The 26,278-nt window shown below is 51.2% G+C and overlaps 1 protein-coding gene across 1 annotated transcript in view; it reads left to right on the top strand.

The window, feature by feature from the left end:
- The window catches only part of SDK1 (sidekick cell adhesion molecule 1), a 683,166-nt gene extending 657,884 nt beyond the window's left edge, over nt 1-25,282 (top strand). The window contains exons 41-45 of the mRNA XM_074313985.1: nt 7,619-7,783; nt 9,217-9,354; nt 12,172-12,292; nt 12,727-12,856; nt 24,123-25,282. Coding sequence (XP_074170086.1) covers nt 7,619-7,783; nt 9,217-9,354; nt 12,172-12,292; nt 12,727-12,856; nt 24,123-24,356 — 788 coding nt within the window. The 3' untranslated portion in view covers nt 24,357-25,282. The remainder of the gene's footprint in view (nt 1-7,618; nt 7,784-9,216; nt 9,355-12,171; nt 12,293-12,726; nt 12,857-24,122) is intronic.
- Nucleotides 25,283-26,278: the final 996 nt, after the last annotated feature.

The raw sequence follows: 26,278 nt of genomic DNA, 5'->3' as shown, positions 1-26,278 counted from the left end.
ATTGTGTTTCTGAGTTCATTAAACTGACTTTCTGTGTTTTCTTGCATCTCGTTGAGTTTTTTCAGAACTGCAATCTTGAATTTTCTGTCATTTAAGTCTCATATTTCCATATCTTTAAGTTCCTTTTCTGGCGACTCACACTTTCTTTCTGAGCTGTCTTATTGCCTTGGTTATTCATGGCAATTACTGATTTATTATTTCTCTTCCTAGACATCTACAGGAGTGGCTTCTGCAACAGGTTAATGGGAAGAGGTCTTTCTTTTGTTTTCCAGTACTTGTTGGTAGAATGCTTTATTTTCTCTCCGACTGCAGCCTTTTTTTTCTCTCTCTCACATGGTAGTGCTATGTTTTCTCTGCACTATCCCAACGCGGGTCAACAGGTTGCCAGAGGGTCCATGACACCAAGAAAAGACTGGGAAGCCCTGCACCAGAGGGTACACAGAAGACCCTGGCCGAGTCACTTCCTTCTATCTGAATGCTTGTCTCCCCAACTAGAGTTAAAACTCCCTGTGATGTGTGTCCATATGTGGACCATGCGTGGGACCCTGGAGTGACGCAAATGCTCTGTATCTGGTATCAGTTTCCCACTTGTAATGTTCTGTAGTTTCTTACGCTGTCACCATTGGGGGGGCCACACTGGAGAAAGGACACATGGGATCTCTGTTCTATTTCCCACCACTGCATGGAATTTACAATTAGCTCAAATTAAAAAGTTTAGCTTAAAATTAAACACACACACATCCCATGGATGGCCTCCTTAGCCTGTTCAGCGCGGTGCACAATACATCTTAGAGAGCATTTCTGTGTTGGAGCTCAGCCTGTGGGGGAGGAACACATCACCAGGCAGACGTGGGTGCACGGGCTTAGAATCCTAACACTGGTGAGCACATTTCCTGCACTTTCCGAGAAATGATAGGTATTGATCTCAGGCTTGCCTGGAGAGCCATTTAATTCCTCCTCGGGTTACCATATGCTCATCCATCCCCCTAAGGAAGGAAACGGGATGCCTATTGGTGAGAAGTACAGCTTCGGGGGCCTGGGTGGGGCTGTGAAGAAAATCAGGGCTGCAGCTCAGCTCTCACACTGAGCCCCCCACCTGGAGGGCCAAATGAAGCCCATTGGAGGAGTAAGCTGGGGGTCAGTACCAGAATGCAGAACCTCACCCACGGGGATTGAGACATAACAAGAAACAGACCTGGAAGAGCTGTCTGTTTCTATAAGCACCAAAGAATTTTCTTTCACTTCCGTTTTGCTGCTCAGCATCCGTGAGCAGTTGTCAGCGTCGCCCCTTCCAGATCAATGGCTGAACCTGCAGCTGGACGCGCCATCTTGCCATTGAAGGTTGAGAAAGTCACCCGCCCTGCTGTGACTGAGGCCAGCGGCAACGCGAGTCAAATGAAATGCTTTTATGGGATGTCAATATTTAAACACCTTGCCGGTGCCTTTCAGCTTTGGAGCTCAGCTGTCGTCTGTTACAGGCCTCATTACACAAGACATTAACCACCCTATCGTCTCATTTTCCCCACTGAAGCTCTGGCAGGACTTCCTCCTGCAGGGCATGGTTTTCTGAGGGAACTTGCTTTGGGTAAATGGGCCCTGTGTTTCATCAGGAGGGGTTATTTTTGACAGGTGGCCATCCAGCAACCACGCAAGGGTCCCTTCACCACTGGATGTCTGGGAAGACTGAGCCACTTTGCGTTGGGTGGCCCCAGGGTGGCCCCAGGCTGTCTGCTCACCTGATATCTTTCCACCCACCCGAATCTCTGTCTTGCCCGCTTGGTGGCTGGTGTTGAGACGGTGGCCAGCAGGCGCGGGCAGCCAGGGCACATGGCAGTGCAGCCCTGCTCACCTGTGTCCTCACTTTCACCTCTGCAAATTCTACTGAGAAACCTCATTGCTGCCCTAGTGCAGAGACACAGAACTGAACAGCGGCTGATGAAATGAGCACCGAGCTTGATCACAGCCTCATCTGATACCTGGAGAAGGGGGTCAGCGAGGTGGGCCCAAGGTCGCCACCTGTGACCCCACAGGCCCACCTTGCCAAGGATTCGTCCACTGCCTCGGAACCGGGCTCGCCAGGCTCCGAGGAAGGCGGTGGACATCAGGCAGTGGACTTGCGCACACGATTTATTTACACAGATTACGGGGGCATGTCCTGTGCAGCTCCCGAAGCCTAATTTACATATTGATACAATAGACTGGAATGGCACTAAGGACTATAAATAGATCTTCCCTCTGAAGCAACTCTGAGGTACACATTTGAATGTGCCCAGCGCAAGGTGTTGCTTTTCTCATAAATGATGTACTTACCCCAAAGGCGAGAGCTGCTTAGCTGGAGCGCAGGCCCTCACCCTGACTGGGACCCTCCCTCCCGGGATCCCCCCAGTTCCCTCCCCTCTCATCTTGTCCATTTGGGGTCTTGGGCCTTGGGATTTTCAGTTGAACAAAGAAGAAAATCGGTACTTTTCCGAAGGTATAAAAATCACAGAAGTGCCGAGTCAGCACTCAGCCAGCGGCTGCAGCCGTGGTTCTGATTGCGCCTCTGGCCTGGTCTTCGCTTCCTGTCTTTCTGGGAACCACATGTGTTGACAGCCTGTCATCCTTGCCTCCCACTGCTTTCTGGACTCGGGCTCCGTCACAGGCCATCCTTGACGTTTTGCCACTCATCTCACTTTGTGTCCTGCCTTAAACAAGGATTAGCTAAGAGGTAAATGTTTCGTCAGATCTGTTTTGCCTCATGTTTCAGCCTCGCCTGTTTCAGTTAAATTTCTGACCCAGGTTGACCATTTATGTGCAAAGAGAAATGGCAGTGTTTAGGAAACAAACAACTGACAGGCTTCCATTTGCTCAGAGCTACAGGCTGACTGTCATGTTGTGGGTTGTGTGAGTTAGTGGAACCAGAAATTTCAGGCCTTGAATGACAGTTTCATTCAGCGTGGAGACCCTGTTTAATTGTCCTTGAAATCAGACTCTGTATTGGCCTAGCATCTGCCTTCAATCCTACAACACCAGCTAGTTCTGGGCGTTCAAGGGGTAAATTGAGCTACAAATCCTCAGATGTGCCTGAGCTGGACTCTGTCTCAAGTCAGAAAAGAGGTGTTCATGTTCCCAGCTTTATCAGCGGATTGTCTGGGGACAGGTGTGCCTCCTACCTCTAGGGCAGGGGGGATGTTGGCGTTGAAAAAAAGCTGACTCATTCATTCTGTTCTCTGGAAACAAGTAGTATGTCTGGGACAGAAAACCGGCTCACACTGGAAAAGATGTCTTTCTTCAAGGCCTTCAATGGTGCCACTTCCCTGTTTTCAGTACAAATTCTGCAAAGACAGAGTTGATAGTCTTCAAAGAAAAGCCAACCAGTTGAGGACCCACACTTGTGCGTGTGGGTCCCACTCAGCCCTCCGTCTGAGGCTGGCAGGGTTTCAGGTGTGCAGTCAGAGTGTGATTTATTTAGGACTATTTCTCAGCAGTCCCCCACCCTCTCACCTTGCGTGGCATTTTTCTGACAATGTGTCAGTAGAGAGTCTGGGAAGGTGATCTCTCAGGTGTCCATTAATAGAGAGTGGACTGAGCAGACAGGCCTGGCCTGGGCTCGCTCCCCCACCATGGAACCCCCTCCCATAGACATCAAGTGGAGGACCCAGCCTGAAGGTCTCCATTACCCCCCAGGAGGTTCAGAGCCATCGTGCCAGCAGGGCTTCTCATCAGTCATCAGGGCATCAACCAACCACTCAGACATGTGGCTTTGGAAGACATGGCGACTGTTCTCTTTCAGCCAATCACGGTTTAGTAGGGTGACTTAGGAACTGCCTAAATGGGGAATGAAAGCCAGACTGGGGTCTCCTGAGCATCCCAGCAAGGCTGAGCCTCACCTGGGGCTAGAGCGCTGGCTGAATGGGATCCCAGAACCACCTTTTACAAGATACAAGGGCCTGCTCTCCTCTCGAGTGTTGGCTGAGAAGGAAATCCCAGCATGGGGATTACCCGGTGCGTGCAAAATCAGTGGCACAAATCTCATTATGGCTAATAGTTTCGTAATGTTACTTTCCCCCTAATTTGTAGATGCTTTTCTCCATCACTGATCTATGGCGATACTGAACAGCATAGTACAAATGAGAAGAACGGCCCATGGCCGGGAAGCGGTGGGCTCTTTCACAGCTGCCAGTTGTTCTTACCCACTCACGACCATGGTACAAACATCAGCGTGGATAAATAGCCCCACGAACTCTAAGTGAAGTCCAAAATGCTGAGTGTGCTCGTTTTGGAAGAATTAAGCAGAATCAGAATGTGAACATTTCCTTCTGTTGATTCAGAAGGAAAGCTCTGGTGTGACTCCTCAGCCCCGACATTCTCCAGTGTAAATGGATTGCTAAGTACATCATTCTGGGTTGAGGCTCTATCAATATTTTAAAATGTTTTTATGAAAAATGCACTCAATTCCTGTAGTTATGACAGAGTGCTTAAAATAAAATGTGGCCTTCAGGTGACAGTAGAGGAAGGGAAATAACTTTTTTCCTTCGGTAGCAGGAAAGTTTTACAGAAACATTAATGCAAAAGACATTCAGAGAAACGCCAGAGGTGCACACCTACCGAGAACAGTCTGAGAGTACCTCCCATATGCCTTGTCCCTTAATTTCAATGGTTTTCAGCAACATCCAGTTTAAGAGTCTTTAGTCCCTTTAACAGATAAAATTGTCTTGTCTTTTTAGAGGAAAAATACTGCACAAATCATTCAACAGTTAAAGCCCTTAAAACAGTGATTTGCTCATAGTAAGTGCTAAATAAAATGGTGGTGGTTATTATTTACTGAAAGCCTGTTTGTGGAGGCCCTGCGAAGGGTGTGGGGATACAAAGACAGGTGGATGGGAAGGAGGAAGAGAGGGAGGGAAGGAGGGAGGGAGAGAGGAAGGGGAGATGGATCATGTCAACATATATTTATTGAACTCTTGAAAACTCCGAGGCACAATGGTGTGAACACACAGGTGAAGTGTGAAGTGGCACACTGAAGCCCAGGGGCAGTCGCAGCCGTGTCTTCCGGGAGTGTAGGGGTGGGGTCAGGGTTGGCCTCCAAAGAGGAGTCAGAAAGGGTGACGTGACCTCATTGATTCCCCCCACCCCCTCCCCATAGACTAAATAGCTCACTAGGAACAGAAATCTCGTCTGATGCCCTGTTGGGTGCAACAGAGTCTGACCAAAGAGTACGCACCTAAGTATTTGTGAAGGAAAGTGTGGGTGAATGGGGGTAGGGGAGGAAGGGACCCCAAGGCAGAGGGAGTGGCACGTGCAGAGAAAATGTTGTCGCCCGTTTGTTCTCGTGGGACATTCAGACTATGTCACACACGTGCCGAGGGTGCTCTCAGTGTTTTCAGGAGGGAAGAAGGGCTGACTCTGTGGCCTGCTGGCTTCACATCATTGGTGGTCAACGGTGTGTTGGTGGCAAATGAATGTAAGTGTGACTATTTAGAAAAAATACTCATGGTACTACCTTTCTGCTAGTACAGAGATTTGCACCTTTAAACTCCCCCTACGTCCGTCCCTTCATTAACCTGTAACTATAAGGACTTAATCGGTGCAAACGCTAAATCCTGTGCAAATATAGACTTACACACTAGCAATTTTCTTTCTGTTTACGGTTGGGCTAATCCCCTTGCTCGCATCTGGTGTTTGGAGGTGTGTGACGAGGTTGGTTTCCAGGTGACCTCAGCTCCCCGGGGGCTGCCAGCTCGTGAGCGTGCATATTCGAGCATGCTTTTTCTCCCCGGACCCTCTGCTCTTTTGAAAACAGTTCATCTGTGTGCCTAGAGGAGGAATTATAATTCGCAAAGGGTCACTACTTCAAACGAACATTCTGAGGGTTCTTTTTGCCCCTTTTTACCAACAACCTCCTTACAGGTTGGGTTTGTATTTGATTTTATGAACACTCGTGTGGTGTCGCACTGACTGTGCAGGAGGCATTGTTACAGCACTTTATAAACACTAACTTGTTTGATGCTCGCAACACACCTGGCGGTAGATGCCCTTGTCACCACCGTTCTACAGACGAGGCACAGAGAGGCTGAGTGCTGCGCCTAAGGTCACACAACCGACGTGTGCTGGGCTTCACACCGAGGCCGCCCTTCGTCAGGGCGCGTGCTGCCTCTGAGGGTCGTGAGGCCCGGCCACAGGTCACACTCCCTGAGCCCCGGGGGTGGATGCTCAGAACCGGATCCATTTGCTTCCTCCATTCTCACAGCATCCAAATTTTCTGGCTTTAATTTCAATTTTAATGTTCTCCTGTATGTCAGGATTTAAGTAAATTTGATCTGTATTTTTATTGTGGTCACATACGCGTACCATAAACTGTACCATTTAACCATTTTAACTGTACAATGCAGTGGCGTTAGGTACACTCACACTGTTGTGTGACCATCGTCACCGTCCATCTCCAGAACTTCCCATCTTCCCAAACTAACTCTGTCCCCATGAAACACTCACTCCCGTCCCCTCCCCCAGCCTCACCCACCTTCTACTCTCTGTCTCTGTGACTGTGACTCCCCTAGGTCCTCATGTCAGTGGGATCACACAGTGTGTCCTTTGTGACTGGCTGGTTTCATCAGCACAGTGTCCTCAGGGTCCGTCCACGCTGTAGCAGGTGTCAGTGTCCTTCCTTTTAAGGCTGAGTAATGCTCTGTGGTCCAGTGGACCCCATTTTGGCTGTCATTCACCCATCAGTGCACCCCACGGCTGCTTCCACTTGTTGGCTGCTGTGAATAGTGCTGCTGTGGACATGGGTGCAAGTCCCTGTTCAAATTCAATGTATATCTTTAATTTACATTTGTGCTTGGTAGCACCTGGGCACGGACTCAAAGCCAAGCTGGTCTCAGGAGCTGTGATGCTGCAGCTGCTCCAAAGAGCCTGCAGGGTGAGGGTGGCACTTGGCCAGTGTGGTCCTGAGGGTGAGGGAGCGCGGCCCTGGCCGGAGCCATGGAGACCCACGGTCCCAGCCTCGTAATGCCAGCTGCCACCCAACAACGCCACGTGGTACAGATGATTGAACGTGTGGGGGCACTGTGGCTACCAGCCAAGGCTGTGCAGAGACCACGTGACGGCGCCGCCACAGAGCTGGCAGCTGGCTGGTAGAAGAAGCTGCTGGTTAAAGTTGTGCTTGGCTCTTCATTTCCAGTTAGAACGGCGGTGGGACACAGTGGGAACTGGAAAGAACCAGGGCCAGGGCCCAGCGGTGGTGGCGGGTGGCTGGGTGGGCGTCATGTGGGTGGGTCAGGGAGGCACACAGCGGGGCCTGCCACCAGCAAGCGGGAGGGAGGGAGCCAGAAGTACTCTACCAGAGGAGCGATCCAGGCACAGAGCGGAGGGGAGGGCCAGGAACTGCCCCCCACCCCAGACGAATGTTCAGGAAAGTGCCCCCCACACCCCACACCCCACCCCACAGCCCTAGCAGAGCCTTGTCATGAGGGAGAGGACTCGGCTCCTGCCAGGCCCCAAACCTGTGCCGCGCACCCAGCCTCTGACACACATCACGACCATAGTGAGGGGACCGCAAGCTGACCAGCGGGCAAGTGCATGGGCTCCCGTGTGGGGGAAAGCGGCCCTAACCTCTGCTCTCACTTCACGCCTCTTGCAGACGAAGGCCTGTGGGACATGTTTGTGAAGGACATTCCCCGGAGTGCCACCTCCTACACCGTCAGCCTGGACAGGCTCCGGCCAGGAGTGACCTACGAGTTCCGGGTGGTGGCTGTGAACCAGGTGGGCTATGGGGAGCCCAGCAGCCCCTCCACAGCCGTGTCAGGTAGGGACCCTCCCCGGATAGCTGCTTCTGAGGGAAGGGAGTATGTGACACCATCGCGGGAAGGAGGGGACCTCGCCGTGCTACCTGCAGACTCTCCAGCAGCAATGGGGTTCGCCCAGCGAACACGGTGCTAGGAGGCTGGTGTGGGTAACCGGGCATCACCAGCGAGGCCTGTGTGCCCACTGGGAACAAAGGAGGGGTTGCTTTGGATAACATAACACCACCAAGTTCCTTAGGAGATGAAAGCCTGAAAGCTGGACTGTGGATTCAGACTGTTGTCATCTCGTCAGGAACCCAGAGGTGATACATGATCCAGAGCAACCCCCCCACCCCCTTGTTCCCAGTGGGCACACATTTTCGTCCATCCAGTGAGGTATTTATGGCAGGCAGCAGTGCTTTCTATCGCAGTGTCCCTGGGCCTCCCCTGTGACAGGCTTCCTGTTCATCCTGGCGTCCGGCCTCGGAGCTAGCTCCCCTGCAAGAGGCATATGGGAGGTGCCGAGTGGGACCCCGGGGCCATCCGGCACCTTCCAAGAAACAATTTCCATTTCTTCTGTTCTTAGTAAACGGAATAAAACATGAGAAGAAGCATATTCTCCTTTAAAGCAACTTTTAAATGAAACCTTTTTATTTGTCGAAAAGCACATCTAGGAATGGGGCCAGTTCCTCTCAGTTCTGCTGGAGGCATGAAATAAATAAATCACAGCCCACTTGTAGGGGACCGATGTGGTGGAGGACGCCAACAGGTAGCCAGCAACCACACCAGTGGGTGCTGCAACCAGAGGTTTCTGTGCAGGTGTGGGCGGGATCCAGGTGTGGCGCGAGCGGGAGTCAGATCATGCAGCCTCCTGGACTTAGGCAGCACCCCACAGCTAGTGTGGGGCCTCTGAAGGCTTTTAGGGGGACCCCGTGTTTCCTTCTGAGAAAGAGCTCTCTGCTGGCAATGTGAAGAATTGGTTTGAATGGGAAAGTGGCTGTGCTGGCCAGCAGGAGATGACAAGGGCCCCGGGCAGGTGGTGGTGGTGATGGAGAGGGTGAGGGCACTCGGAAGGAGGCCTGGCACTTGGAAAGAGGAGGACATCGGTCACTTCTGTCCCTTCCTCCCTCTAACCCGGACAGCATTTGTAAGCAGATGAAAGTAAGAAATCAGCGTGAAGGTAGTTTGAATGGACAAGGTCAGGACAAGCTCTGAGACAGACAAATCACCAGGGTGGGGGGCAGTGTGGGGGCCAGAGGAACCCTGAGCCTGGTTCCCATAGAAAAGCTGAAAAAGTGCTACTGCTTGATTCCTGACGAGGCCACCCAGCCGCAGTCACCTGGACCAGACAGTGGTTCCATCCTCCCTGTGACTCAGCGACCCCGTCAGAGCCTTACCCCAGCCCGGTCCATGGGCAGTTTCTATCAAATGTCTCTGTGTTCATGTCTGCCCTCAGCTCAAGTGGACACCCCGTTCTACGAGGAGTGGTGGTTCCTGCTGGTGGTGGCTCTCTCCAGCCTGATCGTCATCCTGCTGGTGGCATTTACCCTGGTCCTGCATGGGCAGAACAAGAAATACAAGAACTGTGGCACAGGTGGGCTGCCTGCCCTCGTTTCCCCCCTTCTGAGAGCGCCCTGGGCCCCCGAGCTCCAATGCTTCGTGTTTTCCCCTCCTGGATCTGCCGTGCCCGTGTCCACTTTTCCATTTCACTTCCTGTAGGTGACAAAACAGGTGCAACAGGCGTGTCTCTGGAGGCAGCCAGGCGTAGCCAGTCGGGAGCTCCGGACACACCTGGCTCTGCCCTCCAATTAGCCATGTGTCTTGGGTGCGTCGTTTGGGTCCTCGGGCCTCTGAGCCCCAGTGTCCTCACCTGCACCGTTGCTCAGATGCACTAGTACTTTTGAATATGATTAGAAAGGGTAAAGCATTAAATGGGTAAAGTGTCATACGACTCGGTACCGTGAGAACAATGGGCCGAGCACTTGGCAGAGAGTCAGATGTGTCTCATGGAGGCAGAAACGGAGGGCGCAGCCTGGCTCACTTGGAGTTTGTGCCTTGCCTGACGCCCCCTGTCCAACTCTGAGCCCTCTGAGAGCCAGCCACCCCGGTTCCCAGGGCAAGACCCACAATTGGTGCTCAGGGAGTGTTTGTTTCTGGATGAATCGCCATCATTAGAGAAAGGGACAAATGGACATGGGTACAGCCGGCCGGCCACAAAGGAGTACCAGAGAACAACTCTGTTGATAGGAAGATCAGGACCGGTGTTTCTGGAACACAGGACAGTGTTGCCTCTCGGTGAGAAGTATAAACAGAGAAGTTACCTGAAGGAAAAAGAACCTTCCGGGTGCTGGAAGCACTGTCCACCTTGGTGACGATGACACTCACGCCTGTAACCCCCGCGCTTAAGATTAGTGTACTTTATGCATTTCATTATCCTCAACTTTTTAAAAAATTCTCATAGTTCCCGGTAGATGACTTTTTCGCATAAACAGAATTAGCAAGCTCTGGAGCATGGCCTGCTCTCAGCCCACATTGCGGAACCAGGCTGCTGGAGCCGGGCCGCTGGAGCCCGCCAGGAGTGTGGGCAGACCCCTGGGACCCCTGGCCGGGACAGGCCCTGGCTGAGGCCGGCTCCCGCCCCTGCCCATCAGCTCGGCTGCCGTTCCTTCTTAGGAAGGCGGATCCCTGATGATGTCGCCTGCATTAGAGCTGCCACCCTAGCCCTCTGGGCCAAGGAGGGGGCCCGGTGGACCCCACCCCAGCCACCAGCACCACTGTCACTCTCCCAAAAGGGCTAATAAAATCAGGCACCCGAAATGCCTGGCCATTTGCTTTTGTAACTTTAAGCAATTCATCCCTCCAAGAAAGGATTTATTTTTTTTCTGTATAAATTCACTTCTAACAAGAGTTCCTAAATCAGATTTTATTCCTGTGCGATTTATAGTGTATGAATGGCATTTCATTTTACTGACTTCATGCTATTACAGAATCCTACGTCTGGCATGGAAAAATCTGCCCACTTTTCTGACCCTCAGCCTCACCCTGGAGTATTAATTTAACATCATAATTGAAGCCTAGGGAAAAAATACTTGTCTGTCTGCCAGAATGTCTGCCTCCCTGCGTAGAACACTCCCGCACCTGAAGCGTTGCTGCCGCTGCCGCATCCACACCCTCCTGCTTGCCCTCCCCACACGCCCGGCCTCCCGGGCTCCTCTCTGATCATGGGTTTCGCCCGCTCACCCCCCATCAACCCAGATCCCCCCTCACCAGCAACTTCATCTTTCGGTTGCCAGTTGCCACTCTGTTCGGTTGGCTTTTTTGGTTGCACACAAACAGAGCATTAAGGCATGTTGAGGGGTGCAGGGACCCTGCAGAGGGGATTCTTGGGGCTTAGAAATGGGGATGAACTGAGCAAACAGCGTGGGGCCCTGGCAGGTGCTCAGACACTGACCTGGCGGCCGCCAGCGAGGAGCCTAACAGATAAAGTCCAGGAGCTCTTGTTCTGCTCACAGAGCTTGTCGTCTAGTGGGGGAGACGAAGGCCAACGCTGAGAAGCAGGCAAATGTAAATGCACCAACAGTCCAGCAGGTGGGAGCCGCGTGCGAAACCACGCAGCGCGAAGGCCCTGGGAGTGAGGAGGCTGCAGGGGTGAGGCCGACCTTTGGGAGGCCCGGAAAGTTCCCTCCGGTCTCCTGACCTTTGAGCTGTGAGCTGAAGGAAGGGGGTAGGGAAGCCCGGAGGATGCGGGGGGCAGAGGGCAGACCAGCCGGAGCGTAGGCACAGCCGTGAGGACCTGGCTGTCATGCCGAGGATGTGGGAAGACATCGAAAATGTCATGTCCTTCGGCTTCTTATAGCGTTACTATTATTCATTTGCTCTGCTGATACATTTGAGCATGTGACTTCATAGGTACTTATAACGTTATTTTTTTAAAAGCGGCTTTCAGTACATGGACAGAGTTGTGTCACCATCACCACTCTCAGTTTGAGAACATTTTTATCACCCCAAAAAGAAGTCCTGTGCCCTTTGGCTGTCACCCCTCATAAATTTACTGTTTTGTTATACAAATATGAGGAGTTGTTTCAAAACTTATTAAACATTTAATTCCCCGATTTTAAAAAAGTGTTCATCTAAGACTCTTTAATCAGAGACAGAGAAGAATCCTGGCCTTTTGTTGACAGTCAAAACAAACACAGAAATGCTAATATTGTAATTTTGCTCCAGCATTGAAATTAACATATAATTAACATATAGGAGCTTGTCTGCCCAGCTCCACTCCCGCTGTCTGGCCGGCCCTGGGTTTTACCTTCGGCAGGACTCAGTGGACACCCGTCTTGAGCCATTCTGGCTCGAAAGCTGCGGTGGGCACTTTACTAAGACGTCTGTGCTTGTTTTCCTGGCCTGACTTTAGGTAAAAGCATCTCCAACATGGAGGAGTCTGTGACCCTGGACAACGGAGGCTTTGCCGCCTTGGAGCTTAACAGCCGCCACCTCAATGTCAAGAACACCTTCTCAAAGAAGAACGGGACCAGGTAGGGACACAGCAGCTACAACCCCACGTGCCGCGTCTGCCCCGGGAACTGGGTGCTGGCCACAGACATGTCCCCTCGCCCACTGGTCCCCCCCAAACCCCAACAGGATGGCGTTGCGTCTAGGAGGGCAGGAAGGGCCAGTGGTGAGAGATCCCTAGAGATACCCAGAGGGCAGACCGCAGCTGTGCAGGAAGGGAAGTGACCTGGGAGACCTGCCAGCCCCGCGCGGACCCCCGGTCACCTGAGCACTCGCCTTAGAGAAGTGATGTGGCATTAACCTGCGGCAGGCTGGTGATTTGGGGCATCGGTTGCCAAAATGCTGTCAGAGGCTGTGGTTTTCTCTCAGTCCTGACAAAGGCGGGGGGCGGGTCAGGAGGCCGGGGGCAGGTATCTTTGGCCCAGGCCGCCCTGAGCAGGTCATCGTCCCGGCCCAGGTCCCCGCCCCGGCCCAGCCCTGGCGGGCTCCACTACTCAGATGAGGACGTCTGCAGCAAGTACAACGGCGCCGTGCTGACCGAGAGCATGAGCCTCCAGGACAAGTCGGCGGACGCCACGGAATCTGAGGTCAGTGCCTGCGGCCGGTCCCGCTTCCATAGTGAGCCCCCGCGTTCGCAAGAGCGAGGCTTTGCCGCCTTGGAGCTTAACAGCCGCCAGCTCAGTGTCACCTTTGTATCGCTCTCCTTTGAGTCTCACAGTGACACGTGGCTCCCGAGCTCAGACCCGCAGGCCCTTCGGTCTGTCAGCTTCGAGCAGAGCGGGCACTGAGACTGCTGCCACCTGTCAGCACGTCGCTTCCTGTGTCCCGTCCCGGGCGAGAGGGAGAAACCGAGGCGGCCCCCTTGGGAGGGGCAGCTGCAGAGCGAGCTACATGCTGACCGTGCGCCCTGCAGGGCGTGCATTTGCTACTAAAAGCTTCTGCGTGCCCATCTCCTAGTCCTGGAGGTCACTGGTCCTGGGCCAGCTCTCAGTAACCTGCCCAAAGTCACTTCTCATCTGAAGGCCACGCTCGTTCCATTCGCTTTCAGAAATAAACCTAATGTGTTCTGGAGGTGACCACAGAACACGGTGGCCTCTGGACCCCAGGTGGAGAGGCAGAGGGCTTGAGCCTGCAAGACTGATAGAAACTGGGAGCCCGTCCCACATCTGCTTTCCTTCCCACCAGCCTTCTGGTGCTAAAAAGAGGAATTTTGTCATAGCAGCTCTGGGTCACGTAACAGGGTCTGGTGAGCTGCCCCTTCAGATGTGGCCTGGCCACACTGAGCAGTTACACCAGGGAGGTCTTGCCCCAAGGGGGTATCAGCTTCCACCGTGACCCCCGTCTGGTACCCATGGGCCTGTGTACTTCAGGCTGCCTTTGTGTCTAGACATCAAGTTACAGAGCTGAGCAGCTCCCGTGGGGGCCGCGAGAAGGGGATCGGCACCCCCACCCAGGAAGTGCCTTTCCCCATAAGCGGACTGTCTCAGAATCTTACATCCATGAACAAAACCAGCTGAAACAACAACTAGAGAGGCGGTTCCCTGGGGTCAGACCTAAACTTCTGCATTTCAGATGTGCTGAGCCTTGGGAGGGGGGGAAGTCACCAAGCCATTTGCTGGACATGTAGGCGTACCCCACCTCTTGGCATTAATTCTCTAAATCAATATTTAATCTAAAAAAAGTCTCACCTTCATTTTGACCTGAATTCAGGCTTATTGAGCCCTGAGGCTCAATAAAATGGCTTTTTGTAAATTGTGGTTTGTATAAGAACTCCCAGGGAGGCGGGACAGCAGGTGGGGCCAGTGTGACACCTGCTCTGCTGTGCTTCTGGGTTCTGTTTACAAAGGCCGCGGGTCCCCCTCTGGGCTGTAGCCCCAGGCCTGGTGAAAACCAGGAGCAGCACTGCAGATGTTCCAGAAGGTACATTTGTCTGAAATCGAGGGGCTGTCAAGTGAAATCCCGCAAAAACTGACCCGCCGTTTTGTGATAAAGAAACAGCAGCCTTGTTCTAGCAGCTCACACCAAATGCAGCCTAGAGGAAGGACAGTCACTGCCCTCCAGCAGACGCTCTCTGTGCCAGCAGTTACACTCATTCTCACGCGCCTGCTGCCCTTAGAACATACTGGCACCAGGATGACAGTCTCCGCGCACGTGCATTGGCAGGCTGAAATTAACACTTCAGTGTGTGCTGAGCACTAACTGAGCACCTACTATGCGCCAGGCATACTATTGGGATTCTCATACCAGCCCAGGGCAGGGCGAGTCTCCCTGTTGTTCTGACGAAAGACCAAGGCTGGGTCCTCCAGCCTTACGTGGGTCTCCAGAGCCTAGCTGACACCCGCCCCCTCCTCACCTCCTCCTCCAGCCCCCACCAGGGGTCGGTGGCCATGCCCAGTGCAGCCAGAATTGGATTCATGAATTCTGAACTATTTATTTGTAAAAGCATTCTCAAAACAGTTTAATGGGAAGCAACTGGTCTGTTTCTTCTCTCACGCATGGAGTGTTTTGAGATTCAAATTCAGCTGATTGTTGTGGAGGATTATTAAATGGCCGCTGGCACTGACCAAGGCATACAAGGTCAGACAATTAAGTTCACGAACTCATCCTAAAAAAAGTGCTACATCCCTCATTGCTGAATACCACTACGATCACCTTTGAAGTTCTCCCCTTGGGAAGCTATGCACCGACTCCAGCACCTAGTCCACCCATAAAAGCAATTTTGGAACTGTTTTTCTGGTATGGCCATCAGAGCTGTCGTCATATTACCCTTGATGTCCTGAATGTCATCAAATTCTCTTCCTTTCAATATTTCCTTTATCTTCGGATAAAGAAAGTCATTGGGGGCCAGATCAGGAGAGTAGGGAGGGTGTTTCAATACAGCCAGTTATTTGTTTACTGGCTAAAAACTCCCTCACAGACGTGTCGTGAGAGCTGGTGCATTGTCACGATGCAAGAGCCATGAATTGTTGGCCAAAAGTTCAAGTTACCTAACTTTTTCATGCAGCCCTTTCAGCGCTTCCAAATAGTAAACTTGGTTAACTGTCCAGTTGTTACGAATTCATGATGAATAAACCCTTTGATATTGAAAAAGGTTAGCAACATCATTGCAACAAGTTCACGGACTTAATTATCAGACCTTGTATACAGAGGCACACGTGCACACATCCATGTACACCTAATTACAAACACACGCACAGGGATGGAGGAGGGAGGGAGGGGTGACGGGGGCAGAGAAGCAAGAAGGGAGGAGGGAAGAGGGATATGGAATCCACACAAAATCCCGCAAGGATTTATATAACGAGTGAGAAAGCCAGGCTTTCTGATAGCTGCCTCCTGCCACGGCCCCATGGAGTTCAGGGTAAGTGCCTGGGTTCTCAGGTAGACAAACAAGACGCGTCTTCTTTCCAGAGTTCTTTGCTCTGTAATCTTTGCTAGGTCTCGACTCTGAACCTTATGGATTTGGGAGATTTGCTGGCACTAAATATGCATGGGATCCCAACAGAGGAACCTGGGTGATTCATCCTCCTAGAAGTGCCAACTCAGATTGAAATGTTTACTTTGAACCACATTTTTTAAACAGCTGGATTGAGATGTAATTCACATGCCACACAATTAAACCATTTGACATATTGGTTATTTAGGAGTGTGTTTTAATTTCTTCATACTTGTGAATTTTCCAAATTTTCTTCTGTAATTGATTTTTAACTTTATTCCATGTGGTCAGAGAACATACTTTGTATATTTTAAATCCTTTTCAATTTACCGAGTTTCGTTTTATGGCCCAGCATATGGTCTATGCTGGAAAAATGTTCCAAATCCATTTGAAAAGAATGTGTTATTCTGATGTTGTTATGTGGCGTGTTCTCTACGTGTCTGTTAGGTCTGGTTGATTTATAGTGTTAAGTCTTCTATATTTTTGATCTTCTGCCATCTGTTAATGTATTTCTCTCTCCAGCTTCTGTTGTTGTTATCTATTTCTCTCTTCATTTCTGTCAGCTTCAATTTCATGTGTTTTGGGGCTCTGTTTTTAGGCGCATATATATTTGTAATTGTTATATTGTCTTGATGGATTGACTCTTTTATCAGTATAGCAAGTCTTTCTTTGTCTCCAGTAACAATTTTTATTTTAAAGTCTATTTTGTCTGCTGTTAGTATGGCCACTCCAATTCTCTTTTGGTTACTGTTTACATGGTGTAACATTTCTATCCTTTTACTTTCAACCTATTTGAATCTTTGAATCTAAAATGTGTCTCTTGTAGGCAGTATATAGTTGGATCATGTCATTTTATTCATTCTGCCAATCTCTACCTTTTGACTACAGTGTTTAATCTCTTCACATTTAATATAATTACAACTAAGATATAATAGAATTTACATCTGCCATTTGATATTTGCCTTCTGTATGTCGCATATCTTTATTCTTTTATTTTTCCATTACTGTCTTCTTTTTTGTGTGGCTATTTCCTAGTATACCGTTTTGATCCCCTTGTTTTTGTTTTTACTGTATTTCTTTCAATATTTTGTTACTTTAGGTTTATGCTAAATTTCAGTGACATGTAGAAACTTTAATCCTATACAGCTCTAGTCTCTCCTCCCCTTGTGTGCTATTATTAAACATGTCTATACATGTCTATACAATTCATTTTTATAGTTATCACTGTTCAGAATTGTATGTCTTTTAAAGAAGTTGAGAGAAGGAGAACAAGTATCTATTCAGAGTTTTTCATTTTACCCTACTTACTTACTATTTCTGGTCCTCTTCATTTCTTCCTGTGGATTCAAGTTACTGTTGGGTATCACTTCCTTCCTACTGCCCCCTCTGTGCTCTTACTGTTAAATATGTTACGTTTCTATTTGTTATAGGCCTAAGAATACAATTATATACTTGTTGTTTTATGCAGTTGCTTTTTAAATCAGATAATTGAAGAAAGAAGAAATATGCAATTATACCATCTTTTATAATTACCCATGTAATTACCTTTGTTGGTACATTTTGTTTTTTCATGTGGATTTGAATTACTGTCTGGTGTCACTTGCTTTCAACCTGACAATCTTCCTTTAGTATTTCTTATCAGGCAGGTCTGCTAGCAATGAATTTTTCAATTTTTGTTTATCTCAGAATATCTTTATTTGCCTTCATTTTTCAAAGTAGTTTTGCGGAGTAGAAGATTCTTGGCCTTGATGGGGAAAAAAAAATAAGCCTCTTGGTTGACAGTTTTCTTTCATCACTTTCAATTGCCTTTTGTCCTCTTTTTTTTTTTTTTGCTTGTTTCAAGAGCGTCTTTTTGTCTTTGTTCTTTCAAAATGTTGATGATAGTTTGTCTGGCTATGGATCTTGTTCCATTTCTCTTATTTGTGGTTTATTGAGCTTGTTGGGTGTATAGATTATTTTATCAAGTTTGGGGAGTTCCTTAACTCATCATTACTTCCAATATTTTTTTCTGCTTCTTTCTTTCTCTTCTCATCCTGGTTCTCTCATTACACATACGTTAATGCACTCAGTACTGTCTCACATTTATCTGGTGCTGTGTCTTTTTTTATTATTATTATTCTTTTTTTCTTGGTTTTTCAGATTGCATAATCTCCATCAGTCTATCTTCAAGTGCATTGATTCTGTCTTCTGCCAGCTCCAATCTACTGCTGAGTCCCTCTAGTGAATTTTTCATTTCACTTATTGTACTTTGCAATCCAGAACTTCTCATTTGGTTATTTTAAAACCATTTCTGTCTCTTTTTTGATAGTCTCTGCTTGGTGCGATATCGTCATCATACTTTCCTTTAATTCTTTAAACATGGTTTCCTTTACTTCTTTGAACATATTATTATAGCTGCTTTCAAACTCTTTGCTAACATTTGGGCCTCCTCAGAGGCTGCCTCTTTCTTTCCCTGTGTATGGGTCACATTTTTCTGTTGTTTTGAAAAACAGGCCGTTTTAAATAATACATTGTAACAAGTCTGAATACTGAAAGCCTCCTTGCTCCCAGGACTGTTGTTGCTGGCGTATTTGCTTATTTACGTGTTCCGGGAAGACTCAGTGTGCCCTCTGCTGTCGCCCCTCGGCAGGGCAGCCTGGGACACGCATGCGGTCTCCTGACCACCAGGGGTGACCAGACTTGGCCCCTTTTTCTCACCTGCCCTTTAAGATTCTGGATGGTCTACCACTATTGACATCACACTCAGCTGTTAACCTCCACTACTTGCTAGCTCTATTATTTTTGACAGGACCCCAGGGTATAAATTACTCCACAGTTAGTCCAGTTGAAGTCCAGTCCTTTGACTGTGGCAGGATGTTGTCAATCTTTAAATTTTGCTCTGACCCTAAGAGGGCTCTCCTTAGCGGCCTTCTCCCTGGTTCTCTCCATTAAACTTCTGACGGGTTTATTGCTTCATTTATTATAATCATAGAACTACCAGCTGCCTCTTACATTTCCCAGAAGGTCTGCACTGTTCTCGATAACAAGAGCGTGCTCAGTTGCAAACGTCCTCTTCAGCAGAGCTGGGGAGCTGTCTATTCTGGGGCACCATCCCTGCCCTGTGCAGGACCGCTCAGTCACAGCACCAAAGCTGCGGTGGGGACAGCAGCCCTCTTCTCCCATGGTGACACACCTGCTGTGCAGGGGGGTGCTGGTTTGAGATGGGAGTCCCTGGTCTTCTGGGCTTGCCCTACCCACGTGGACTGTCTCCCCTACAAGCGAGCTGGGCTGAGGGCAACCAGGACTCAGGATTCTCGGTCTGCCACACCTGGTGTACACCATCCAGCCTATGAGTAAAGACTGGGTGATGGAAGGGTGCCCACTTCTCTTGGTCCCACCTGCCTGGACTGGAGTTCTGCAGCGTGGAGCTGAGGGCAGCACTTGTATGAGAGATGCTGGCAGCTTCCTCCCCCAGGTCAAACCAAGTTCCTAGAGAAGGAGCTGGGAGGACAGGGAGCCCGTCTTCCTGGCCACCTCTCAGAGTGGTGCTTTGGTCACTCTGAGCTGGGGACAGGGGAGCAGGTCATAGGTTAAGTGCCTCAACCTCTTGCTGTTCTTAGTGAAATTTTGATTTTCTGGAAAAAAGAATTCTCCATTTGCTATATGCCATTGCAACCATTTTCAGAGACTTTAAATGGTTGTTCATAAAATAATTGTCCCCAGTTAAGTCATTATTCCGCTGGGAAGAGGATCTCCTGCCCTCCTCACACAGCCTTTCTGGAGGTTTCCTCTGTACTCAGAGTTGATGGTGCTGATATTCAGAGGGGGCCTTGGATTAGGTTCTGACATTGGCTTTCCTAACGTAGCATTGACTTCTGGCCTGATCCCTTCACCCCCAATTACAGAAACAGTCAAGTTACAGGTAAGCAGGGGTCCAGGGAAAGCAGACCTGGGGGTGGCCCGCTGCAGAAGAGCCCCGGGAGCTGAAGCTCTCATTTCAAAGGGGGTGATCCATAGTGACTTATAGCTGGATTTAGGTCCAAGATATTTATCCTCCCCTCAGACAGCAGCTTCTAGGCTTAAATACATTGTACAGGGAGAGGTTAGGGATGAAGAGTAAAGTACATTCTGAGCCCGGCTCAGTCAACGGTGTGACCCAGTGTGGACGCAGGAGTCAGGAGGGTGATGCAGTCACCAGGGGCAGAGTTCCCCGGTCCCCCCCCCCCCCGGAACTGGGGGAAGCACAGAATCAAAGCCCTTCCATGAAGCTGATATTTTGCTAAGAAAAGAGTGATGTCTTTTTTCTCCACGGCATCTTTTTTAACCATTTTCAGAAATACTGCTAAAGCGAATATTCTAAGAATCAGTTCACAGCTGCACAAGAACCTGCCTGATCAGAGCGGCTCTGAATTAGGCCATCAGTGTCACGTGACACAGGCTGCAGCTCTTTCTGTGTCTCCAGCTAGAACGAAGAGGGTTTGTCACCATTTTATCACCCGGTGGCTTATGAATTATATCAGGACTGCTGTTCAAATTGCATTTCCAAAACTGTTTTTGAAAACCACAGAAACAGTTCTCAAAATCTCTGCTGCTCCAACCAACTTAGACCAGCCCCTCGTACCTAATTAATTCCCTAATAATATTCGAGCCTTTCATCTTGCCAGTGTAATACCTAAAGTGTTGAGATTATCTCTATTAGCTGCTCGCCAGGCATCTGTGCGTCTTTAGAAACTCCCACAGTCGGCCTGCCACCACATCCAATCACACGCTGGCCTTCTCCGGTTTCCTAGGAAACCACACACATCTCTACTTCATATCACACGGGAAACTTTTTTAAAAATCCTGCGGCATTTCTTTTTTGTCAATAATTCTAACTCACTGAAATAGATCCCCATTAAAAAATAATAATGTCATGTAAACAATAAACAGAACGGGCAGCAGGAGGAAGAATGGCATTTTAATCCAGCACTTGCTGTGGAGCCAGTGACAGGGTCTGAGCGGGACCCAGGAGGCTGGCTTCCGTGTCACGTGGCCCCGGTAGCTCTCACTCCTCCTGCGCCCACTCTCAGTCTCCTCTCTCTCCTTCTGCACAGTGGTTTGCTTCTCCCAGAGTGGCTTTTGGAACCACGTGGGTGTATCCATGAGCCCTGGCCACTCAAGGCTCACAGCCGCCAGCTTTGTCCCCAAGTAAAGAACTCTGCTCTTCCAGGCATTGAGAGAAAAGCCCAGGGCACATTTCAATTGGTCCAGCTTATGTCGTGCGCCCACCCATTAACTAGCCAGTGCTTTCGTTCAGCCCATGGGAAAGGTGGAGAGGGCTCTCTTCCTGAACCACTCTTGACTGTCTCCTGCCAGGACCTCTTCTCAGTGCCCACATCTGTCACAGACCCCTCTGTTCATGCTATGGGACTTTGAGATCTTTGGTCTATACATATGATCTATAGCTACTGAGCAGTCTCAAATGAAACTATGTTTTATTAGCCACACAGCATGCATATGGGTGGGACATTTGGTGCCTGGGTTCTCTAAGCAGGGCTGGCATGCTGTTAGAAACGCCGGCTCCTGGGGGAACTAGAGGTCTCTCCAGCCTGCCCCTCTGTCCCACCCGGCCATCAGGAACCCGGCTTCTCTCCAGCATGGACAGCTGCAGGGACGGCTGGGTGAGGGCAGAGAGGGGGAGAGAAGTGCCCAAAGGGTCACCACCTGGGTGCTGGATGTTTTTACTGAAACGGGACCGCTAGCACAAATGACTGTGCTTTTGGTGATTTGCCTGCCATTCAGCGAGACTTGGTATGAAACCCACCCACATAAAGTGTTGCACTAACATTTTATAAAGCTGATGCAGCTGTCCCCAGAGTGTTACTGAAAGGCTTATTTCTGCTACTGTGGGCTGTGAAACCAGTGCTGGCTCTCGCCCCCACTCTGCCCCGAGCAAGTATGACCCTGAGAAGGCCACTTGCTTCTGTGGGTCTTGGTGCTTTCAGACACAAAGTGAGGGGATTGGGCCAATTGTTATCCTGACATTTTCCTCATGAGCGTCCTTGGCGGGGGGAGGGTGACTGCAGAGGCTCAGAGCCCCGGATGACGTGGCCGGAGAGGGTGCGAGGCTTGAACCTTGTATTCAGCCTCAGAGCATCGTGAGCTTGACCCGTTGTGAAACCTGGCTGTAAATTACTGTCGTCCAATCCTGGTGTTCTGTGAACTTCTCGTGAGAAAAGGGTGCAGTCGGCATGTTTCAGCTCTTCCCCCTAAGCTTCAGAAGCTTAGAACCCAAATCGGTGTCTGAAGAAGTGACAAACCCGCTCGAGGACTGAGAACAGACCCCTCCAGCTTCCCTGGATGGCCTCAGTTCCCTTTTCTCCCCGTGCAGCTTAACGCAGCCTTGTAAGCCCCCTCCAGGCCTCTGGAAAACATGATAGGAAATCCTACAGCGGCAAAGCCAGGTGCCTACCCTCCCATCTGACACCCTTAAGGCCATATGCTGCAGAATTCAGTGGATCACAGTATTTCTGCAGCAAAACCCAAGAATGTTCACACAAAACAGGCTCCCATCAGGTCAGGCTTTGCCACCCAACGAGCTGGAAAGGCAGCTTTTGGTTTCAGAGCATCGTGGGTTTGGGGTTGTCGACCCGTTTGGCTGATGGAAGGGGGCACCTGGAGTGGGGGGGCCACATCTGCTGAGGCAGCAGGAGTGTGGGGCTGCAAGGCTCAGACGTGGGCTCCCACCGCCCACGAGACCTGGGCAGCTTGCAGGTCCCTCTCTTCCTCTTGCTTCAGCCATAAAATAGCAACAGTTAACACCCACCTCTTAAGGTCACTGTGCAGTCAGACATTGTGGCCTGCTGTGCAGTAGCGACCGCTGAAAAGAAGCCGTCGTCACCTGTAGTGCCGTCCTCGTCGTCGTCACCCGATTATGGAGGAGCGGAAATTCTCTGCACCTTGGGGGCACGGGGGACATTCCGCGGCCCTGCGTCGGGGGTGGGGGGCTCTGACTCGGTGACAAGCAGAGCGACCACAGACGTGTGTAGCTGCCGACTGTTTACACTTAATACGCTGAAAAGCCCCAGATCTGTGACTTAACGTTACCTACAGGTAAATAGTCCAGTTAGAGTCAGATTTTCAGTCTGTGTGGGAAGAATCCCAGGAGACCCTGGCCCCACCTTCTATTTGAGGGATTACAGGACGAAATGCTGGCCGTCGGGGACAGTGTCAGTCCACGGATCAGAGCTTCCTGTGTGGGCAGGGGTGTGGGTCAGTCACTCTGACCATCAACTGAGGGGGAGTGGAGGCAGGCACGTCACTCACGGTGCTCTCTGCCGACTCCATGTAAAGCGGTGACAAGCAGGCAGCCTTCCCCTCTTCCCGCCCCCACCCCAGCCTGCGGCTGATGAGAAATGCACGTTCCCTGTCCCCACACCAGGCCCAGAATCAGGAGGGCAGGAGCTGCGCCCAGGAATCCGGGCTCTTGCCAAACTTCCCTGGTGATTCTGGACACCGTCTGGGGGTCTCTCACTCCTTTCTATTCCTCCTGACACCCTCTGGGAGGGGGGGAAGGGCAGGTGTGGCTGACCCTGTTTGGGCACTGGAGCCCAGAGAGGAGGCCAGGCCTGCGGCCCGGCAGCTGGAGTGAGAGGGACGGAGATGGACGGAGCCACAGGTTCCTGTTCCCTCCTTGAACTTTCACGCTGTCTGGCCTCCGCTGTGTCTATAGACCCATTCTTGGAATATCTGCCAGGTCCCCTGGGGCGGGAGGAGCCCACTGTGTTTCCAGGGTCTGGTGGCCTCACAGCATCCCAGCAGCTTGGTGGGCTCTGTACCCACCAGGTGGCAGGGCCTGAGGGTGAGGGTCCCAGACAGAGAGCCCTCCGTCCTCCAGGGAAACACTTCGGCCCCCACTCACCTTCAGCAGTCCTTCCAGTGACTTCTGGGTCACCCAAACCGTAAAATACAAGAAGCAGAGTTTTGCTTTACAAAAATGACCAGAAACTGTGGACTAAATGTTCTTAAAGAAACTGCAGATTTATTTTATAAGAAGAAAGGGGAAAAGTCCCTGAGGGACTAGTCTTCGCACACCAGGGGGCTGCCCAGGCCGCCCTCCAGCTGTTCTCTGCCCTGTGGTGCAGGCGGGCACTTTCAGTGCCCAGGGAGGGGGGGACACAGACAGGTGGACATCACGGGTCATTTAGGGCCCCATTTCCCGGTGACCTCCCATAGTGGCCTGCATGGGCGGGGTCACGTGGAAATCCCTGTCCGTGGGGGACACGCCCCTCCTCACCTCCGCACCAGCTCAGGATGGGTTCCCTCCGGTCTGCAGCCGGCACCGTGGCCCCGACCTCCCCTGGCGCCCCTGCCGCCCCGTGTCCCCCAGGACCACTCTCCCTGGGGCTGCCCTCCCGGGTGCCCGCGCCCCTGCGTCCCGCTCACGCCTCCGTCTCCCGCAGGCCACCGACTCCGAGTCCGAGGACGCGCCCCCCCAGCACTCCTTCGTCAACCACTACCTGAGCGACCCCACCTACTACAACTCGTGGAAGCGCCGGGCGCCGCACAGGTACGAGGCGGTGGCGGGGGGCGAGGGCCCGCCGCTGCACACAGTGGTCACCACGCAGAGTGCGGTGTTCGCGCCCGCGGGCCCCAGCGCCCGGACTGCGCTCACCGGCTTCTCGTCCTTCGTGTGACGCGCCCGGCCAGGCCCCGCGGACCTCGGGAGTCCACTTCTGTTAAGACAATCAACTCCAATAACTGAGCTCAAGTGTTCGTTTCAAAAGGATTCTCATAGGAGATGGTTTTACCTACTTGTGGACACTACGTTTCAATTAGGGAGGTTTTTTTAATGGTTTTTTTGTAACATCACTGCAGGAAGCAGGTTTCTTTGTTTTTCTTTTCTTTTTACGAGAAGGTGTATTTCACTGGTGCAGTGGCTTGGCACCCCGGAACTCGGAAGACCTCAGATGTCCCAGGCTGGGCTTCTCCATCCTGGCGCCCAACTAGGAGGCTGGCGGGGGAGGAAGGGCGTGGGCGGCGGCCGGGGAGACCTCTGCCTGCCTCGAGCCTCTGCCTCACTCTACCTCCTGGGCCTCCAGAGGACCAGCAGCTCACCTGTGACAGCTCCGGCCGCACAGCCCCTCCCGGGGTTTGGAGAGGGAATTTCTGACCTGGGCCAAGGACTTCCTGACCCAGCTGTATCCGTCTCTGGAATGTCCTCACTCAGCAGTTTCTAGGTGGAATCAGCTTTACGGTTCCCGGCAGCCAGCAGGGCAGGAGGTCCTCAGGTGCTGTCCTCTGACCGTGATGGCTCAGAGCTTGCATTGTGTGTCATCCGCTGGTGAAATATCCGGGGCTTACTTCTTCTTTCCTTTCTTTAAACCTGGTAGTGGGGGAGCAGGAAACCACCTCAGTGGAAGCCCCCGGACAGCCCTTGCTTAGCAGACTAGCTCCTTCCCATGAACACACAGCACACGGCCAACCCGCTGACGCAGAGGGAAGACGGCGTTTTCCGAATTGCTTATTCTGTAAGAGGTGTGCATTGTTAACCAGAGTATTTTTTAAATCTTTTTATCTTTTTTTAAAATATGTCACATGAAATGAATGAGTCTCTGCTGTCTCCAGGTGCCTTTTTACTAATTGTTTGGCTTTGTACATGGGAAAGATGAAAAGCAACAGTGTCTCCACATAAAGCAAACGGCTCTGGGAGAACGAGGTCCCCACCACGCAGGCGGGCACAGCCCTGCTCTGAGCATGGCCTCCACAGGGCTCCCAACACCCGCTGCTGCCCACTGCTTCCTGACCACCCGGGGGCTGCTGTCCCTCCCCGCCCCGATCCCAGGCCAGCTTCTAGCCTGAATGAGTTTTCTGGATATATTTTTTTTTCCTTTGTTACAGTTTTGCTTTCATTTTTTAGCTAATGAGAATAGCATGAACTGGACTTTGGAGAGTCCAAACCACAGCTGGACGTCCAGCCATCACATTATTTTTGCAACAGGTGATGAAGTGGCTGAGGGGCAGGTAGCCCCCTCCCCACACCAGAGCCAGGTCTGGATGTCACAGGAGCGCTGCTGGTGCCAGGCTGTGTGTGCCCAGGGTCTGGGAGGGCCTCATGTCCCCACCTCACCCGCAGGAGTGTGGCACATGAAAGATGCACGGCCATTCTGTCAACACCCCCCCCCCAAGACACAGGGGATCAAGGGTGTTGTCTTTCCAGGGGACCAGCCAGTGCTGTGAGGGTTTGGAAGGGCTGGGCCCAGCGGCTGGCCAGTGGGGTCTCTACTCAGCATCTTCTCCTCCACCATGGGTGGGGGTGGGGGCGTCTTAACCCTCTGCTGTCAGAGGTGCTGGTGCGGCTCCTGGAGACCAAGGAGAGTTTTGTGTTGGGTGAAAAGCCCCTTTTCCAAACATAGAAAGTGCGGAAAGTGTCTCTCGCTCTCCTTCCTATGCCTCTTTTCCTTTCTTCCTTCCTTCCCTTCTTCCTTCTTTTTCTGAGTGGAGGGGGAAATATTCTAAACCAAAAATCCTAGATGCTCTGCCCAAAGGCACTTCTGCTGAGAATCACTCCCCACAGTTCCATGGACAGCCCCCCCCCTTGGAGCACAGCGACAGCGAA

This window comes from Rhinolophus sinicus, linkage group LG10 (genome assembly GCF_036562045.2).
Source record: "Rhinolophus sinicus isolate RSC01 linkage group LG10, ASM3656204v1, whole genome shotgun sequence".
In the NCBI taxonomy this organism is placed as follows: Eukaryota; Metazoa; Chordata; class Mammalia; order Chiroptera; family Rhinolophidae; genus Rhinolophus; species Rhinolophus sinicus.
Note: the sequence above shows the minus strand (reverse complement) of the source record. Positions and strands in the feature narration are given on the sequence as shown.